A 21,279-nucleotide genomic window follows, 5' to 3' on the forward strand; every position below is an offset into this window, starting at 1 on the left:
TTAACTGTGGTTAAGATCATATATTAGCTAATTAAATTTAGATCATTTTATCCGCAATTAACCGTGGTGAAGATCATATAGTATTAGTTAATTAAATTTAGATCATTAAGATTAAAACTGAGATTAGAACTCGGGAAAATGAATATAATAAAAAATGAAGAGGAGTCAAATCCCCTGTTACGTTCCCTTTTCACCAAGTCCTTTTCATAAAAACTTTCGACCGTTGCGAATAGGGGTGGGCGTTCGGGCCATCGGATTGGACATGAAATTTTCGGTTTGGATATTCGGTTTTCGGATTGAATAAATTACAATCCAAATCCAATCCAAATAAGTTCGGATTGGATTGGATATTTTAAGTTCGGTTTTGGATTATTCGGTTTGGATATTTCGGATTTTCGGATTTGACTCTTGAGACTTAAGGCAAACTTATTAGGAAAGAAATTCATGTGTTAGTTCCACAGAGGTAAATCTAAATCTTAATTGCTCAATGAAAAAAGCCTTCCAGTTCACATTAGAATTAACAAATCCAAGTCATGTCCAACATAGTAAATCCATACCAAATAAAAACATTCTGGAAAAGTGGAAATGAACAAAATAAAATCTAAGTAGTCATCTGAAAAAATAACAAAGAACTCTGTCGTGGGTGACACTATCGTGAGACTTTTGAGACTTGAGAAGTAAGAAAACCCTATATTATATTTGATTTAGTAGAGAATTGTATACTGGATTTAATATTTTATTGGGTAGAGCCTTAGGTACTAATCTATTGGACCTTTAGAAACTAGACTTATTAGTACTGAGCACATATGATATAGGTAGGTCTAGATAAAAGGTATAAAAAATTTGGATTTTCAGATATCCAAAAATCCATAGTACTAAATCCATATCCAATCCGAATCCATAAATTTTAAAAATAAAATCCGAAATTTAATCCATAATCCAAATATCCAAACCAAATATTTAAAAAATTTGGATTTTGATTTGGATTTCGGGTTGACCCAAACTGTGCCCACCTCTAGTTGTGAAGCGAGCTAGGTAGATCAAAGGGAAACTAAGTAGAAGAAAATTTTTTTTTGCAAAGACAAGACAAAACAAAAAAAGAAATGCTGATGAGATGATTTACAATTGAGAAAAAGATGCCTATTTATAGGCAGCGATTAGCTCAAAATTTCCTATGCTTAGATATGAATGCGTAAAAGAAAATCTATGCACCGCACCATCTCATAATTGTTTTTTCGGAAAAAGGTCATATTTGCCCTGTACCTTCACAAATAAATTATATTTGTCCTTCCTTATATTTTTTTTATATATTTGCCCTTATCATTCAATTTAAGATCATATTTATCCCTATACTTTATTTTCGAGCCATATTTACCCTTTGTTAAATCTCCTTGGCCCCACTTATATTTTCCTGCATGGCGCATACGTGGAATATTTTTCTCTCAAATTAAATTAAAAATAAACCAAATAACATCCATCACCCCCCCCCCCCCCCCCCCTCGGGCAGTTGTCTTCTCCACTACCCCTCATTTTTTTGTTGAACGCCTCTCCCATGATAGACTGGGTTGCGGCTCTCACTATGAAATTCAAAAAATATGAAATTCCCAATTTGGCCTGAGATTAGAAGTACAATTTTTTTAAGTCTTCATTTGTATATATGTCACCAAACATAATCAAAAAATGCATTTTAGACTATACAAGCAGACAAAAATCAATTAAAATGGCAAATTTGCATTTGAGAAGTACTCAGACAACCTAAGATAATTAACACCGATGAAAACAAATGTTTTACATTTAGAGCATTTAATTAAACTGTGGAAGAACAACCTGCAATTCAACATGGATGTAACTGAGCTCACAACAAAAAAAAACCATAATTTTGAATAACTGGGCATTTTAACAAGATTTTGATTCGATATATGAAGCATCAAAATACAGAAAGCAATGAAATTGGGTTCTGCTTCATTTAGAAATGGGATCCAATAAAGGTGATAAACTGTTGAAATCTTTCAATTTAATAACCCCATTCACAAGTGGGTTTTTAACAAAGAAACCAGATTCACAAATGGGTCATTAAATTAGTGAGAATTTAACAAAACGGGTCTTTAAAATTTAAATTAACCATCTCCACAAATGAGGACTGTTCAATAAAATAAAAATGGGTGCAGTGAAGAAGACAACTTGGGGAGTAGGGGCTCTCGGGGGGGGGGGGGGGGGGGAGGCGGGAGGGTGCGGGGTGTTGAGGGTATTTGGGTTTATTATTAATTTAATTTGGGAGAAAAAATTCCACATAAACACCAATAAAGGTGGGATATAGGGAGTTAACGGTTGGAGGGTAAATTTGGCGCGGAAAATAAGCTATAGGGGTAAATATGACTCAAAAGTTGAATGGCAAGGGCAAATATATCAAAAAGGTATAGCGAAGGGCAAATGTAGCTTATTTGTGAGAGTACAGGGGCAAATCTGACCCTTTTCCGTTGTTTTTTTATTTTATCCCATATAAAAGGTGAGATAAAATAATCTCATGAAATATCCTTATCTATCCTATTTCACTAACCAAAAGGCCCCTTAAAGTTCGAGGTCAAAGGTGCTTACCACCTAAATAATTAATCCCCTCTTATCTTTTTCATTCATTGATTGTTTTTTTTTTTCACTTTGTCCATATAAGTTTCTTCCCACCATCCATCCAAATTTTAAAAAGAACATTGCTGTAAATATTTGACAATGAATTAGATCACGATTGTTTGATGTTTGTTTAATATAGATTATTAATAATTTAGAATCGAGCTGCGTAGAGCTTAGATTAAGGGAAAGTGCTCCTTTTCAGGAGTTACTTCATTTCAAAGCTCAAACCTGACTTTCACTTGAAGGTAGAGAGATCTCATTCATCCCATCACATTCTTGATAGTCAGGATTGATACTATAAAAATTGCTTTGGCATGAACTTGATTTTGACGAGCGTAGGTAGCTAGGGAATGACCTTTTGTCTGATCGTGTAGAAAGAGTTGTAAGCATTTAAATTGATTGAATTTAAATTCATGAAATAATTTTTATTATTATAAATTTTAAAAGATATGTGTCCAAATAAATATTGTGGCTATATTTAAGTTGATCAATTATTTAACTCAAATTTTATATAGACGCATTGAAAATCTAAATTCATTGGACTTAGTCTATTTAATTGGGCTAAAATGATGAATCTACTTTGTTAACTGAAGTGTCACATATCATAGACGTAGCCAAATCAAATGAAAAAGTCAATACAATCATGTGACGTGCCAAACTAAATCAAAAGATTAATAAAAACGTGTCGCATGTCGTACAAAATAACATATCCTAGTCAATTAAGTATGTATTGTCACCGTTTCAATCTGATTGATTGGTGAATTCTATATATATCCATGCAACCAAAGTGCATTAGCACATAGCACAATCTACGTATCTACTTCATTCTGAAGCAATCACTAGTATTTGCTACAGCAAAAATGGTCACTGTGGAGGAGTTTCGCCGGGCACAACGGGCCGAGGGAACGGCCACCGTGCTGGCCATCGGAACAGCCACTCCTCCCAATTGTTTTTATCAAAGCACTTACCCTGACTATTTTTTTCGTGTCACTAACAGTGAGCATAAAACGGAGCTTAAGGAGAAGTTTAAGCGCATGTGTAAGATAATTTACTCTCCCTTTGTGTAATACATTACTTTCTAGTTTATTGCAAAGTATGGATAAGTGTTTTCTTGTAAATATCATGTCTTGGGTACAAAAACAACAACAACAACAACATACCCAGTGTATTTCCTACGAGTGAGGTTTGGGGAGGGTAGGATGTATTGTTTCCGATAGACTCTCGGAAATCAAATATCATGTCTTGGGTGTTCAAGAAAAATCGAACATAATAGAATGATCAAATAATTGAATAAAATCGACTTTAAAAACTGAGTTATATTTTTTTTTTTTTTATTATTATTCTTTTGCTCTTCTCTTTTTTCTTTTTCTTTCATGTCAGATCATAGGCATTCATTTGATTTGGTTTGGTTTTGTATTTAATAGAAAAAATATGAACCTAACTGACATATAAATATATTTATTATATAGATAATTTTAAATATTATGTATAACTTCTTAAAAATTAATGTAGACATATCCGTTATCTTTGCTTGGGATGCAAGCTTTAATATTACTATTCTAAAGGATCCTTTTCAAAATTTAAATTTAAATTCTTGATAACGTATATAGTAACTTTTTTTTTATTGAGCGGTGTTTACATACTTCTTGTAGGAATTAAAACTTAGTCATTACATACTTTGAAAAGTCTCTGAGTGAACAAACAAGGTTTGAAGTCCCAATAATGAGTTTCACCTTGACGCATATCAATTGAATCATGCACCTAGGGTGGATGTAGACTTTAAGTAACGGATTGGACAAAATCAGTATTATTGATCTAAATTCTGTATATACTTAGAAATTCATTAAATATGTACAATTAAATTTCGAACCCAGAAATTTAAACCCTGAACCAGTCTTGGCGTGCACCTTTAGTCATATTGGGTGGTGTAGCAAATCTGTTGGCTTACTTTTTTCATATGTCGTTGTAGGTAATGGATCAATGATTAAGCAGAGGTACATGCACTTAACTGAAGAAATATTGAAAGAGAACCCTAGTATTTGTGAATACAAGGCACCTTCCTTTGATGCAAGACAAGATATTGTCGTAGCTGAAGTGCCAAAGCTTGGCAAGGAGGCAGCCGAAAGGGCTATCAATGAATGGGGCCAGCCCAAGTCCAAGATTACTCATTTGGTCTTTTGCACCACTAGTGGTGTGGACATGCCGGGCGCCGACTACCAACTCACTAAGCTGCTTGGCCTTAGTCCATCAATAAAACGATTCATGATGTACCAACAAGGTTGCTCTGGTGGTGGTGCCGTTCTTCGATTAGCCAAGGACTTGGCAGAGAATAATAAAGATGCTCGAATTCTTGTTGTTTGCGCAGAAATCACCGTAATGACCTTCCATGGCCCGAGTGACATTGAATTGGATGTTTTGATCGGGCAAGTCCTCTTTGGTGATGGGGCTGCTGCAGTCATTATTGGGTCAGACCCAGTTCTAGAGGTGGAAAAGCCTTTATTTGAGCTTGTCTCTGCAACACAAACTCTTCTCCCAGACACTGGATACGCGATTCATGGTAAAACTAGTGAGGCTGGGCTGACATTTTACTTACATAAAGATGTTCCTGGATTAGTTTCAAATGACATTGAGAAGTGCCTAGAGGAAATATTTGAGCCTTTGGGCATTTCGGATTGGAACTCCATCTTCTGGGTAGTTCATGCAGGTGGACGTGCGATTCTCGACCAAATTGAATTAAAGTTGGGCCTAAAGCCTGAAAAACTCAGGGCTACGAGACATGTCATGAGTGAGTATGGGAACGTTGCTAGTGCTTGTGTTTTGTTTGCTTTGGATGAGATGAGGAAAGGTTCTATAAAGGAAGGGTTGAGTACCACCGGTGAAGGGCTCGAGTGGGGAGTGCTTTTTGGTTTTGGGCCTGGACTAACTATTGAGACAATTGTCCTCCATAGTGTGGGTGAAATTCATAAATAGCTATTTTTTTTTAACCTTATAATTAAAAAAATAACGACTGTCATGAAGTTTCAAATTTCACAGGTGAAATTATGTGTATTTTGAACTGTTTCTTTGATTTAGATGTCCATTTGTCTGGTATTATATATTTATTTGTCTACAATGCAAATAAAGGTGATTCAACAGGGAGAGTGGTAGTTCACCAGTAGTTGTAGTGTATTAAAAGTGATAAATATCACTCAACAATAATGAGTTATATAAAGTTATCAGTGAAGTGATTCAATAGTAGTCCAAATTTGTAGCTAGTTAAAGTTAGAGTTTTTAGCTGTATTTCAAAAATAGACTCTATGAATATCATAATAGACAATGGCAATTTCACCAGCTTTACCGTGAAGATTCAGCAAAATAGGAAAGAAAAAATAGTTTATTCCCCTGAATGGAGTCATTTGGACTAGTATATCTGCATCCTTCATCAAATGATCAAATTGTTAATTGTATTATGTTGAGGATCGGATTTTCACTAAGAGCGATTAGCATAAAGTAATGGGATTTGATTCGAGTAGTAGAGAGAAATGGAGAAGCATTGCAAGAAAAAAAAATGGAGGAGATACTACTAAAGCTGTGTAATATGGGCGTTTGAAATTGAAATTTTGGGAAGAAAGGGAACGAGGGATGAAAGCAATATAGGAATTTAGAACTAGTGAAATATATTTTGAAAGCTCATAGTCTCACAGGGGCATTTTGGGCATTTATTCCATATGTCTTTGAGTCAATTCCGCAAATGGTCATTGAATTTGTAGAAAAGTCCGAGAAAATAGCCAAATAAGCCCCAATGTAGTTACCGCACTTAGGTGCGTTCAAAGTAAAAAAAAAAATCATTTGGCAGTCCAAATCAGCAAAAATTAAACCCCATCCAACGGTAATTTCATCTTCCCATCCTAATTTATACCTGACCTGCACCGGTTTTTCCCAATTCAAAGCTCTAATCTCCCATCACCTTTTCAACTATTTTTGAAGGTTGTAGCTGCCAAATTTTAACGAAAGACTAATGATGAATGTAAGATGATGCTAAGGTTATGATATGTGTGATAAGAATAGGTTCATGATTGACTATACGACGATACGATCCCACCGTGCCTAATTAGCCGGGCATGTCACCGCGAAGGCGGGCTGCTATGATTACACCGAGCCTAGATGGCCAGGCATGTCACCGCTAAGGCGGGCTGCTATGTTTACACTAAGCCTAGAGGGCCGGGCATGATCACCACTAGTGGGCGGCGTATGATGGTTACCCGAACGCGGGTTAATAATGATGAGTTATACGATACGCTGTATGCGCTATAATGATACCTGTGCTATGATTATGTATAGATGATATATGTATACAATGTATCCACCCCTAAAAGTTACGCAGGTTACGTTTTCATCTTATGACTTCTGTTTTCTCTATTATGTTCATTTCATTCATGCCTTACATACTCAGTACAATGTTCGTACTGACATCCGTTTTCTTTGGATGCTGTGTTCATACCCACAGGTAGACAGGGTGACGGAGCATATTCATAGGAGCTATCAGCAAGATTTACAGGAGCACTCCATTATTCCGGAGGTGCTAGTTGGTTTATTTTTTTTTTGTGTATATATATATATATATATATATATATATATATATATATATATATATATATATATATATATATCTATATGTATTTTGGGCACGACGAGGTCCTGTTTGGTCCAGATGTCTAGTACTCTAGTAGAGGCTTGTAGATACGCATGTGTGGGTAATATGGTCTCACGAGGTCTTTATTATGTATATGTTATTTTGATAGCCGAAGGGCTTATGTATAATAAGATATTTACGTTTTCAAATGAAAAATGGCTTTCTTATGATTATGAGTACATGAGTAGTGAAGAAGTGTATCAACATCCTATATAACATCCTATACATCTACATCCAGAAATTCTGTAACTTCACCACCTATATAATTGGGTTCTCCGCTACTTAAAATCTAAAACACCACAATGTTACCATTTTAATATTACCAAAATAAAATCCTGTGCTCTTTCTGAATGCAAGCAAACAACAAGAATAACAACTAATTTAACATATTGCACGACTAAATCGAGATATGATAGATATGCACAAAAAAATTAAACCCTAGTATAGATCAAACTAGGGTTAAATGTACAGATTAACAGTTCGGAAAACACCAATTTTGTTCTTTAAAAACCCAATTTATCAAATTAACAGTTGGGGAAACAAAAATCTCGACATTTTTCCTAAGAAACAGTAACGAACAGACCTTTACTAGATGAAGAAAGAGCACAACTGAGAAGAACACTTCAAATCGAACCCTCACTACTAATATTCACAATAGTATTGATGAAGAAGCTTAGGGCTGAAATGGGAGTCGTATTAGTTTTTTAATTTAGGGATTTGGGATGAAATGTGGGGATTAAGGGGTAATTAAATAAATGGGTACAGGTGCGGGTCCGGTATAAAACATAAAAAGAAGGAAAATAGAAATTAGAAAGTGGGGCCCAGTGCGTGTTAACAAGAATTTCAACACATTTGGTATATTTGTACACATCAACATATAAGAGTGACACCTCAGCATTTAAGGGTTAGTATAATCCAGTTTAAAAATGACCAGGGGGTAACAGGATCCCCGTAAACGTTTGGTGTGTAGCTGGAATTTTGATCAGATGTCGAGGGCTCATTTGGCTATTTTCTCTAAAAATTCCACTAAAGTAGCTTTTGATTTTTTTTCTAAGACAATAAGTGCATCAAACTATGCTCATGTTTTCAATAAGGTCACATTATTTAGTATTTATCACTTTATACTTTTGTGCGACCGTGATGTTTTGAAGAAGTTACTCTAAATTATTCAATCTAACATCACCTAAATCAGGGGTGTATGTACTATTATCGGTGCAAGTTCAATTGAATTCATAATTTTCGATGCGAATGAATAAATTATTAATATTGCAATAAATAGTAGACATGAACTGGTCACTTAAGATATAATGAGTTCAACATTAAAAATATTAGGAGGTTGAATCTATAAAGTTTAAATTCTAAATCTGTCTCTGACTTAAATATTTATTCAATATTGTATAATGTACATATATGTTATATATAACACGTGATATTTTAGTACCAAATAACTATCCTCCACAACTCCACTACCAAATAACTACTTTCTAAGAGGCCAAATTTCTTGGCATATCCTATTTTTAGAAATGGGTAACTTACAATTGAATGTGTGTTTTTTCTCGTTATAAAACAAACAATGGCTATCGCATCATAATACCACAACGACACCAAGTAATTCAATACTTTGTACCATTATCTACAAACAATCAGTAGATCGCATCAAATTAGATCGATCACACTGCTTATAGGCCTTCTATGAGATGTGATATAGCGACTTACCTAATAGTAAACTTGTCAAACGGGCCGGGCCATTTAAAAGTGAGCCACATTGGGACCTATTGCGGATCATGGTCAAGGGGGCAAGCTTGGAGAGGGGAAAGGATGTCCGGCCCAGGCCCTACCCAGGTAGGGGTACATCGCAGGCTTACAGAGCGGGCCTGGGTTTTAGTTATTTTAGAAAAAAAAAATCTAATAATTTTTTTTATCAAGTTTGAGCTTTGTACGGTAAAATCTAGCCGTTGCCAGCTTTTTTTTAACCATCAAGTTTCTTTAATTATACTTTGGCCCTATTTCCAATCTTTAAATACCCTTTATTTCTTCTTCATATTTAGTGGATTAATACAAATATAAATGTCTTTAATGAATCTTATTTATAATCATACTGTTAAAGGAAAATTGACTAGTTAATTTAGAAATGTAATGTCCGTTTAGTCTCATAACTTGGAAGGAGATATTTCATCATATAAATATAATAGATAATAAAGCACTTATGATAAAAAAAAATTAAAAGAACACAATATTAAAAAATATTTACACGAAGTGGGATGAACAATTAAAATGGGAAAAATATGCATAGTTTCAAATGAGAGGAGGGAAATATCTAGTTTAAAGTTGAAGATAGAACTTAATTTTGAAACAAATTGAAAGTGATAACCTTTTTTTCTTTTTTTTGCTTAAATGTGAAAGTGATACCTAAATTTAAGATAGACGGCCTCGACTTTTACTAGTTGAACTCAACTAATTGATAACGTATTCTGTCATCTTGTTACCATCTATTATGTATGAATTAAATTATTGTGGAGCTTTTGGCGTAGATTATGTAAAATTAGTTAATTACGCCTTTGCGCGGGGGGGGGGGGGGGATGCTAATTACGCCTTAGCCGAGGTGGGCTAGTGAGCCAAAATCCGGGTCTGTTGGTGGGTTGGGCTACTGGGCTACATAGCATGTCCGGCCCAGCCCCCTAAATTCTTCAACCTAGTCCAGCCCACTACTCCTATTACCGGGTTCCATTCGGGGCAGGTCTATCGGGCCGGGCCTGCCCACTTGACAGGTTTACCTAAGAGGCTAGTACCCAATCATATATCCATGAAAATATATCTTTCAACTAATGACAACAACTTTTGACAAATCCAGAATCAATTTGTCCTCATATTACTACTTATAATAAGGGGGAATCTAAACATTTTGGAGTCCCTCAGTTAGATTCTAACTAATGGTTACTAACCAAAAGGCTTCTCTTCCAAATTCAACCTCATAGTTATCCTTTATTGCTTATCTACTTAAGAGTGTGATGTGGAATATACTATAGCTTCTTTTATATGCCTCATTTTTCTCCAACTATATATTTGTCACGGGCCTAAAATCTAAGGCGTCGTGGGGCAGCCTTGATGGTCTCAACTACCACTCAATGCTTCAGCCCAACTCTCCGTCACTGGCGGAAAACAGTGAATACTACTAAGGCACAACACACACAAGAACTGAAAGTAAGAGGAACACGATTTTGGGAGGCAAGTGCCCTTTTTGATATATCTCCTAAATGTATCTTTACAAGTATACAAGGGTGAATTGAATGAATGATTCTGCCCTCAAGGATTACACGTTTTATAGCTGGAAAATATGCCCTAGGCTGGACAGTGGGCCCTAGGCATGTGGCTGTCTTTGCTGAACAACTTGTAGTCATGTACCACAGGCTGGCAGATTTAGTGCTTGCCTTAGCTGGATAGTGGCCCACGAGCAGACAGGCGCGCAGCTGGTCTCCCACTCTTGTCTTGCAAGCTAGCCTCCCACTTTTGTGCAGACATGTGAGCGGCTGGTCTCCCACTCTTGTCTTGCAAGTTGGCCTCCCACTATTGTGGACCCTTTGGCATGCTGATTTTGACTAGCGCCTGGCGCTAGTTGCAGGCTGTCTTGTGCAAGCGGTGGCGGGGCGGCACACTTTCCCTCAACTGTTTTGGCGACCACCGCGGCGCCACATAACTGCAAAAATTCGTGGACTTTGTCCTTGAATTTCCATAAGTCCTCGTACGCTTCCCATGTTGCCTCCTCGGGTGGTTGTCCCTTCCAATGGACGAGAAATTGAGCACGTGAATTGCCCCAACCTTTGCCTCGGACCAATTGATGGTCAATGATTGCCTCTATTTCTTTGTCCTTTGCAGTAGGAGTCTCAAAGATTCTAGCACGGCTGGCTTGAGCCCGACCCTCGTCTTTCTTGTCATCAAAGTATGGTTTTAATTGACTCGCATGGAAGACGGGGTAGATTTTCAAATGGTGTGGCATGTCCAACCGATAATAAATCTTGCCCACCTTGGCAATGATTTCAAAGGGACCCTCATATCGTCGAATCAAACTCTGATTCAAGCTCTTTAGTGACTTGAACTGCCTCGGATTGAGCTTAACCATGACTTTGTCGCCAATTCTGTAATTTGTCGGACGACGTTTGCGATCGGCAACCTTCTTCATTTTCCGAGTAGCCTTGTCAAGATATGACCTGGCCATATCAATTTATTCTTCCCAGGCCTTGGCCATATGATACGCCCCGGGGTTCCGCAATTCAGCCCGAGCAGGCAGTGATTGCTGTGTGTTGGGCTGCTGCCCAGTAGCCAACTCGTATGGGCTCCTCCCCGTCGCCTCGCTGCGTTGTAGATTGTATGAAAATTGGGCAGTGTCAAGCAACTTGGCCCAATCTTTTTGGTTGGCACTAACAAAGTGTCGCAAATAACTCTCCAATAGCGCGTTGACCCTTTCCGTTTGGCCATCGGTTTGTGGGTGAAAACTGGTTAAGAAATGTAACTCAGATCCCAGCAAACTGAATAGCTCCTTCCAAAATGCCCCCGTGAATCGTGGGTCTCGGTCACTTATGATGTGCCTCGGCACGCCCCAATGCTTGACGACATCCCTTAAAAACAACCTTGCAGCTTCCTTGGCTTTGCAACTAGCCGTGGTGGGGCTGAAAGTTGCATACTTTGAGAACCGATCAACCACCACCATAATCGTGCCAAAGCCCTTAGAATTGGGAAGGCATGTGATAAAATCCATGGTGACGCTGTCTCATGGTCTCTCAACTACGGGCAATGGCTCAAGTAGGCCCCAGGTGCCTTGTTCTCTATCTTGTCTTGTTGGTACACAAGACATGTGCGGACATAGACCTCAATGTCGTCCCGCATGCGTGGCCAGTAATATGATGACTCTAGCAACACCATGGTTCGTTTCTGCCCTGGATGGCCTGCCCAGGCCGTGTCATGCCCCTCCTTGATCGGGGTGTGCCTCAGATTGCCCCATCTTGGCACATAAATGCGCCTGCCTGTGGTGTAGAGAACACCGTCATCTACCCAAAATTTCTTCGTCTTGCCTTGACTGGCTAAGGCAAGAAGTTGTTGTGCCACTGGGTCGTGCTGCATGCCCTGCTTGATGGCATCTATAATGTCACTGCTGGCCGTGCTGACCATAGCTGCCAGCACCGCTTTGCGACTTAACGCGTCGGCCACGACATTGGCCTTCCCCGGTTTGTAGGGCTAGGCATAAAATACCGAAAACTGAATTACCGAACCGAACCGGCTATTTCGGTATTTCAGGATTCGGTAATTCGGTTCGGTATTCGATACTAAAATTTAAAATTTAATATTTCGGTTTCGGTATTCGATATTTACAATTATACCGTTCGGTATTCGGTAAATACCGAATACCAAAATTAAATCACCAATATTATACGTCTATAGGGCCTAAAGGAGTAAAGGGCTAAAGGCCCATTGTAAAAATATTCAAGTCCAGCCCAAATCCGGAATACCCCAATACTAAGTGTAATCTCTAAGAGTCTAAGACCCTAACACAGTAACAATTCACCACCGTCCACCTTCATCTCTGAATCTCCTCAAGTTTCATCATCACGTCCTAAGCAAGGGATGTTTGCTGTCTTTGACGAAATTAATTCGGGAAAGCAGTGACTTCTGGTAATTTTCCTTTCCCACCCTCATGTATAATATAGATAGAAGTTTACCCTTATTTGAATGTTTCCTTCTAGGACTGAGAAAGGTAACAGATGACACGAAGATAAAGAACCGTGCCGACAGATCCGACATTATTAATGCTGGTGAAAAGGAAACCCGTGTGAGCTCACCCTCTGTCTCTAAAACTGGACCTCCAAAATTGGAGCTTCAGATGGGCCATAAGTGAGTAAAGAATAGGCTTCAATCTATCTCTATGTGCAGTTTGCTAGATCATTTCTAACTTTGCTGTCATGTTGTTGGCAGATGGGTGGTTGAGAATCAAGTGGGAGGAAAGAGCTTAGTTATTGATGATTGTGATACAAAGCAATCAGTATTCAGTATATGTCTACGGGTGCAAAGGTTCAGTTCTGCAGATCAAAGGTAACTTAATTCTTCTCTATTAGTGAAGTAGCACAAACTGGACAATAACGAGGTAGGCTTGTGTTGCACTTCTACTGATATACTGGTGTCAAACAGGAAAAGTCAACAACATCACAATTGACAAATGCACTAAGATGGGAGTTGTATTCGCGGTCAGTGGTGAACTTTAAGAAAAGTTCAGTAAATATTGAAGGCTGCTGTATCCTCCACTAATTGGCTTACCTGATCATCTAAATTTGGTGAACAGGGTGTTGTCGCAGCTTGTGAGGTTGTCAATTGCAATGGTGTAGAGGTGCAATGTTAGGTATCAAAATTTATGGTTCAGAGGTTAAAACACAATGGTCTACAAAAGTGAAGTTTAATAAAATTTGAGTATTAACAATTATATGATTATGATTTCATGAAACTTATGTCAATCTCCTTTAACGCAGGCTACTAGGGCTCGACTCCTACAATTTCAGTGGACAATACAAATGGCTGCCAGTTATACTTGAGCAAAGATTCTTTGAACGGTTCTATTACCACAACAAAGTCAAGTGAAATCAATGTTTTGGTTCCTGGTGTAGGGCCTGATGATGATTGGGTAATGTTGTCTTCTCTCTCTCTCAGTTTCATTTTAATTGGTATTGTGCTGAAGCTTTGCATTAACCGAATATTATACCGAACCGAAGTTTGATTTACCGATTACCGAATGACCAAACCGAAGTTTGAAAGTTCGGTATTTGGTATATACTTTGAATTACCGATTACCGAATTACCGAACCCGAACTTTGAAAATACCGAACCGAATACCGAACGCCCAGCCCTACCGGTTTGTACTCCAAGGTGTAGTCAAATTCTGCCAGAAAATCTTGCCACCGAGCTTGCTTGGGTGACAGTTTCTTTTGAGACTGGAAATAACTTGTCGCCACATTATCCGTTTTGACAGTAAAGTGTCCCCCAGCAAGTAATGACGCCAGGTCCTTAGACAGTGGACTACAGCCGTCATCTCCTTCTCTTGGACAGTGTATCTTCGCTCCGCCTCGTTCAACTTTCGGCTTTCAAAGGCTATGGGGTGGCCTTCTTGCATAAGGACATCGCCAATGGCAAATCTGATGCATCAGTGTGGACTTCAAACACCTTGGTGAAGTCGGGTAGAGCCAAGACAGGCTCCTTCACAATTGCCTCCTTAAGGCCCTCAAATGCCTCTTGGCACGAAGTTGTCCATTTCCACTCACGACTTTTCTTCAACAAGTCTGTAAGTGGTGCTGCAATGGCTGAATACCCAAGGATAAACCGCCTGTAATAATTGTCAAGGCCAAGAAAGGACCGAAGCTCGGTTACTTTCGTCGGGATCTCCCAATCTTGAATAGCAATGACCTTGTCGCTATCCATCCGGATTTCTCCTTGGCTGATTGTATGGCCAAGGAATTGCACTTGCGGCTGGGCAAAAGTGTATTTCTCCCGCTTGACGCACAGGTCGTTCTCCCTCAACACTTGGAAAACCTTGCGGAGATGCTCCCTGTGCTCCTCCAAACTGTTGCTATATACCACGATGTCGTCGAGGTAAATCACAACAAACTGATCCAAAAATGGGTGGAAAAGTTTGTTCATCAGCGTGCAAAAAGTAGCAGGGGCATTGGTCAAGCCGAATGACATGACTAGCCACTCAAACGCCCCATATCGAGTCACACAAGTAGTCTTCGACTCGTCGCCCTCGGCAATGCGCACTTGATAGTATCCCTTTCTCAGATCCATCTTGGTGAATACCTTGGCCTGTCCTAACCGATCAAACAAATCGGTAATTAAGGGAATGGGGTACTTGTTTTTCACCGTGACCTTGTTAAGGGCACGATAATCAATGCATAGCCTCAGCGTTCCCTCTTTCTTCTTTTGGAACAAAACAGGTGCTCCAAATGGTGCTTTAGATGGGCGGATATGCCAGCTTCAAGCAATTCTTTGAGCTGCTTGCTCAGCACCTCTAGCTCGGGTGGTACCATGCGATAAGGGGACATGGCAGGTGGCTTGGCTCCTGGAACCAACTCGATCTGGTGGTCTACCTCCCTACGCGGGGGTAACCGCTTGGGCAACTCATCGGGCATCACGTCCCTGTTCTCTTCAAGGACTCGTTGCACGCATAGGGGTAGTGTTTCCCCCTCATTGGCACTGTTTTCATCCGCAATTGCCACAAGAGTTGCAAGAAAGGTTGGTTCTCCTTTCTTGAACCCTTTTATCAACTGCATCGCGGACAAGCGCACGCCCGATTGATGTACACGAACCAACGGCACGTCGCAAGAACAGCTTGGATCTCTAATCAACAGTTGGTTGAGACGCGGCGAAATGAACGCGTTGATCTCATACCAGAAATCTAGACCCAATACGATGTCAAAGACATCCATCGGGGCAACGGTGAAATCGGTGAACCCTTGCCAATCACCCAAGACGAGATGGACTTTAGGGGCAAATCCATTTACGTCCGTGGGAAGGCAGTTGACAATTTTTAACAGCGATCCACTGGAAACGTAGGAAAGGTTCAGTTCTTTTGCCTTCTCCTCTGTGATAAAATTGTAGGTTGCACCGGTGTCTACCATGATGTGGACTGGTTTGCCCTTTAATGTCGCCTCCACGAACAGTGACTCCCTTGGTCTGATTTGAGGTGGCTTAGCTGAGATGGCGGCAAGCGTCATGTGATTAAACAAGCCTGCCACCTTAGCCTTCGCTTGCTCTGCAGCCTCCGCCTTTGCACCTTGCTCACCGGTCTGAGCCCCAGCTTGCGCACCTGCTTGTTTATTGGAAGCAAGCATTGCGCCTAACTTGTCCAACGAAGGACAATTTCTGTAAAGATGGTCTGATTGTCCACACAAATAATAGCCATCGTTTGGGGTGAAATTATGCTTCCTTTCTTCGTAGTTCTTGCGAAAATTGGAATTGGAACCCCGGTTGCAATCCCGATCTCCTCTGGAATCACGACCCTTGTGGGGGACAAATCTATTTTTGTCCCCGTTGCCTTGATCAACCTTGGCAGCCACTTGCTTCCCTCGGTTATCCTTCAGCTTCGTATTGTCGGTGCGAAAATCATTTAAAGATTCTGCCACCACAATGGCTTCGTCAAGGTTTTCAACTTGACGTCTTTGCAATTCTTGTTTGGCCCAGTTTTGAAGGTCATCCAAGAAGTAGAACAACAAATCCTTGCTGCTCATGCTTGGGATTTGAAGAGTGAGCTTAGTGAACTCTTTCACGTACTCGCGGATGGAGGATGTTTCCTTGAGCTCCCTCAACTTTCGACGGGCCTCGTGCACAACATTTTGGGGGTAAAATTGTCATTTTAACTCCCTCTTGAACTGCTCCCAATCTTCGATGGAGCACGTTCCTTTCTCCATGTCCGCCTTCTTCCTCCGCCACCACAATGCGGCTGTGTCGCTCAGGTACATGGCTGCTGTCCGGATACGAGCAGCTTCATCATTAATGTTGACGTGCTCGAAATATGCGTCCATTTGCCAAATGAAGTCCTCCACATCTTGAGCGTTCCTTTCACCCTTGAAGTTTCTGGGTTTAGGAACCTCTATGCGGGTTTCCCGAACTTTGACTGGACCAGCACCATTTATGAGCTTGGCCGCTTCCAGTTGTGCTTCCAAGGTCTCTACCTTCGCTTGCAAACTGGACAGCGCCTCCGTGAGCCTGAGCTCAAGGCCGGTCAGCGCCTCCTTGTGCTCGTTGCTCTCTATTTTAAACTCTTTTTGGACCTCATCTAATCCATCAAGAGCTACTGATTCAAGAGTGTGAACGTTATCTTGTAAGGCATCAAATCGCTGGTTTAAAGTGAGTAACCCAGCTTCTGTGTGGATGACTTTTTCCACCAGCTGGCTTGACACCGAACTTTCGCACACATCACCCATAGGAGGTGGTTGGAAGGTCAGCCCTTCAGATGTAACAACGGGTGTCCCTCGAACTTGGCTTTTGTCCCGTTGTTTCTTCTGTTTGGTCGCCTTCTTGGTGGGGGACTTGTCTCCACCGTGGTGCTCGTCGTAAACAGCTTCTTCGTTGTTGTTGTTAGCCATGATTGTAACTCGCTCTGATACCACTTGTCACGGGCCTAAAATCTAAGGCGTCGTGGGGCAGCCTTGATGGTCTCAACTACCACTCAATGCTTCAGCCCAACTCTCAGTCACTGGCAGAAAACAGTGAATACTACTAAGGCACAACACACACAAGAACTGAAAGTAAGAGGAACACGGTTTTGGGAGGCAAGTGCCCTTTTTGATATATCTCCTAAATGTATCTTTACAAGTATACAAGGGTGAATTGAATGAATGATTCTGCCCTCAAAGCTTACACGTTTTATAGCTGGAAAATATGCCCTAGGCTGGACAGTGGGCCCTAGGCATGTGGCTGTCTTTGCTGAACAGCTTGTAGTCATGGACCACAGGCTGGCAGATTTAGTGCTTGCCTTAGCTGGATAGTGGCCCACGAGCAGACAGGCGCGCGGCTGGTCTCCCACTCTTGTCTTGCAAGATGGCCTCCCACTTTTGTGCAGACATGTGAGCGGCTGGTCTCCCACTCTTGTCTTGCAAGCTGGCCTCCCACTATTGTGGACCCTTTGGCATGCTGATTTTGACTAGCGCCTGACGCTAGTTGCTGGCTGTCTTGTGCAATCGGTGGCGGGGCGGCACATATTGCTTTATTGGCTTAATACATTTTTTAAATTTGTCAGTAAATTTTTAATGAGCACTTAAATTACGACTTATTTCAATTGAGCACCCGAACACATGATAATATGTTTCTATTAGACATTTTCTATTTCAATTTTAAAAATACTTTTGCATGTATTCTCAAGTGTCTATTACATATTTACATAGATAAGTTAACTATTTAAAATATATTACCTTCTTTAATTATACTCATTAGCCTCAATAACTTATAAATCCTTAGAATCGTTCCAACTATAACTTATGTGTATAACTAAAGAAAATGACATATTTATGCATGTGTACCTAAATATTACATTATTTTTAGTTTTCCAAGCAATAGTAATGTCAAACAATTGTAACAAAAGGGAGCAATCACATTTAAGGTTTTTGAGTGCCTTTTTTTTTGGGGGGGGGGGGGGGGGGGAGGGAGGGAGGGTTGGGGGTGGGTTTGGAAATTGAAAAAGGATTAGGCAGTGTCTGTTTAGCGTAGGAACGCATGATTAAATTAAGCATGAAGCATTGAAGTTTTATTTTTGTTTAAAAAATGATTAGAATGTACATTTGATAAAATAATATGCCACTTATAAACTAACAAAAGGAAGAAATGTCATTTCCTCATCACATAAATTTTTGGAAAGCAAAAGGATTTAATTATAGTAAGAAAAGTCATTAATTCTCTTCATATTTTCATTTTAGTTTGTATATCTTAAATGAAAATAACATCTACTAACATCTCATCGAAAGAATAAAGGTGGCATATATAATTGATGTCTCTTGAACCAAATTATTTTTCATCTTTTTGAAAGAAAGTGTAATAGTTCATAATGGATATGTTTAATCACACAGATGCTACAGCTAAGTTGGATCTCAAGAAATTTCAAAAGTCTAATTCTAAATAAAATCCAATAAATAAATAATGCTAAAAAGAAGTCTAAAATAAGGACAAAAAAGTCTTTATTCAATTTTTAAATACTTTGGGTGCAATTTAAATTTTTGGAGAGCCTTTAGTTTTAAGAAGTTTGCAGAAAATGTCGTCGAACTAGTCTTTCAATAGCTTTATATCACAAAGAGCGGAAAAAAAAATAATTGCAAATTTAATTTTAATATTAATTTTGAGCCGGACTTAGCACATGCCAAATAACACTATCTTGAAATTTGACTTGAAGTCTTTAGCTACAAGAATTAGGACTCTATCCTGTGGTGGTGAGTTGTTCATGTCCGTGAAGAATTAGAAATCTATCTTGTATGCATGTTGGCGGTACTGATGATGTTGAGTCCAATAAGAATAATATTCAATAGTTACAATTACGTCCGACATCCATTGCTTCACTACATAATTTTTTTTTAGCTATTTCTGGAGTATAAAAGTCGATGAAAATTTTGAGAATATTTTTATCTTTTAATATTTAGCGTGAACATCCGTGCTTTTATATGATGAGCACAGAACCATTACAAGGTAGATATATAATTCGAAGAGTTTGGTTTCTGTTAATTCACTTACTTTCATGCAGAAGCAACCTCACGTTGGCTATTATTGAGACATTTATTTCATAGAGGAGTGTTCGAAGAGTTTGGTTTCTGTTAATTCACTTACTTTCATGCAGAAGCAACCTCACGTTGGCTCTATTATTTGAGACATTTATTTCATAGAGGAGTTGTCGAAGAGTTTGGTTTATGTTAATTCACTTACTTTCATGCAGAAGCAACCTCACGTTGACTATTATTTGAGACATTTATTTCATAGAGCAGTTTGGTTTCTACTAGCTTACTCCTATGCAACCTCACATTGGCTATTATTTGAGACATTTATTTCATTGAGGAGTTTAATTTCTCCTAGCTTACTCCTATGCAACCCACGTTGGCTATTATTTGAGACATTTATTTCATAGAGGAGTCTAATTTCTACTAGCTTACTCCTATGCAGAAGCAACCCCACGATGGCTATTATTTGTACAAACTTTCGATTGCTGAAAACGCGTTAAAAGAGAAAAATAATAAATTTGACAAGACGAGACAAGAAGAAGAGTGTTCATAGGATAGATTTACAATTGAGGGGTATGACTATATGCAGGCAGAGAGATCCTAAAAATTTCCCACAATTAGATATGAACACGCAAAAGAAAATTGCTACGTGGCATCACGATGTGCCAACATTTCTTTCTTGCGGACTTTGCATTTGTAATTCCTGTAATCAAAATAGAACTTGTAACCAGAAACCAAGGAAACAGACAATTAATTTTGAGCCCATAGTAAACTGCGTTTTCTTAAAGAATTTAATCCCCTTACAGTTGCCAAAATTTTGGTTTAATTCTTCCCAAGATAAAACGAAATTCTATTATGTAATACCAGCAATGGAAATTGCAAAATTTCAGTGAACTCAACTAACGGTAGTAGTCACGCGACTCACTTACTGTTTTTGTGTTTGAAAAAGTATGCACTAAGGAGGAGATGAAAAGATTATGATTTTCAGAGAGATAGAAATTTTCAGTTTTTTGCGTAAATTCGTAAAAAATTAGATGAAGCCTCTGACAAAATTTATAGTCATTGAAGAGGCACAAAGGCACCTCTTCGGGGAAGAAGGTGACTGTTTGGTTGGTTGTGACCGTTGGAAAATAATTTATTTTAGCGAGAATTAATTAATTAAATAATAAATTCCACGTTCATTAATTAATATTTGGATAAGGAAATTAAATGATGAAAATAGAAACAAATTTGGTCCAAAGAGATTATCAATCAATTATAGATCATCTGAATCCGAATCCGAGCGAGCGACGACGACGGTGGCGCGAGGAGAGATCATCTTCTTGACCCTTTAAGATCTAGAAGATGTGCTTTGATATACAAGCACACTACTCTCCCTTTAAACTATCAATGTGGTACAAAGTGCTCTTCTAAAGGAACTTTGCTCACATTTTTCAAATTTTTCCTCCATTTCTCTTTCCTATTTTCTTCCCTTCATTTCTCATTCACACCAACTTAAATCCCAACAACATTCTTATCATATACTATAGAGACAAATTGACCCTCCAAGCATGGTTTATAGTTTAAATTTGCTCACTGTCAAAGTTTGGGATCAAATTTGTCCTCCCCGTTAGGACACTTGATAAATTTGCTGATATGGATAGAAGTCTAACTTGGACCCCACAACACCAAAAAAAAAAAAAGCCTCGTTAGATCCACGTCGGGTCGGATTATGGGTTAGTTGAATTGGGTATGGGATCCAACGTGGATCCT

At 39.1% G+C, this 21,279-nt stretch overlaps 2 protein-coding genes and 1 long non-coding RNA gene across 3 annotated transcripts; 2 read left to right on the forward strand and 1 right to left on the reverse strand.

The window, feature by feature from the left end:
* Positions 1-3,389: 3,389 nt before the first annotated feature.
* On the forward strand, positions 3,390-5,595 carry LOC132604358 (chalcone synthase J-like). Its single transcript, XM_060317842.1, has 2 exons — positions 3,390-3,663; positions 4,595-5,595. The coding sequence occupies exons 1-2, from the start codon at positions 3,486-3,488 to the stop codon at positions 5,593-5,595; spliced, it is 1,179 nt and encodes a 392-aa protein (XP_060173825.1). The 5' UTR covers positions 3,390-3,485.
* Positions 5,596-10,790: 5,195 nt separating this feature from the next.
* On the reverse strand, positions 10,791-11,510 carry LOC132601940 (uncharacterized). Its single transcript, XM_060314987.1, has one exon. It carries the CDS (start codon positions 11,508-11,510, stop codon positions 10,791-10,793), a length of 720 nt encoding a protein of 239 aa, XP_060170970.1.
* Positions 11,511-13,261: 1,751 nt separating this feature from the next.
* LOC132602639 (uncharacterized) lies at positions 13,262-13,746 on the forward strand. The gene is made up of 3 exons (XR_009567845.1): positions 13,262-13,378; positions 13,475-13,530; positions 13,626-13,746. It is a non-coding gene; the product is annotated as an uncharacterized LOC132602639 (long non-coding RNA).
* Positions 13,747-21,279: the final 7,533 nt, after the last annotated feature.

This window comes from Lycium barbarum, chromosome 7 (genome assembly GCF_019175385.1).
Source record: "Lycium barbarum isolate Lr01 chromosome 7, ASM1917538v2, whole genome shotgun sequence".
Classification (NCBI taxonomy): Eukaryota; Viridiplantae; Streptophyta; class Magnoliopsida; order Solanales; family Solanaceae; genus Lycium; species Lycium barbarum.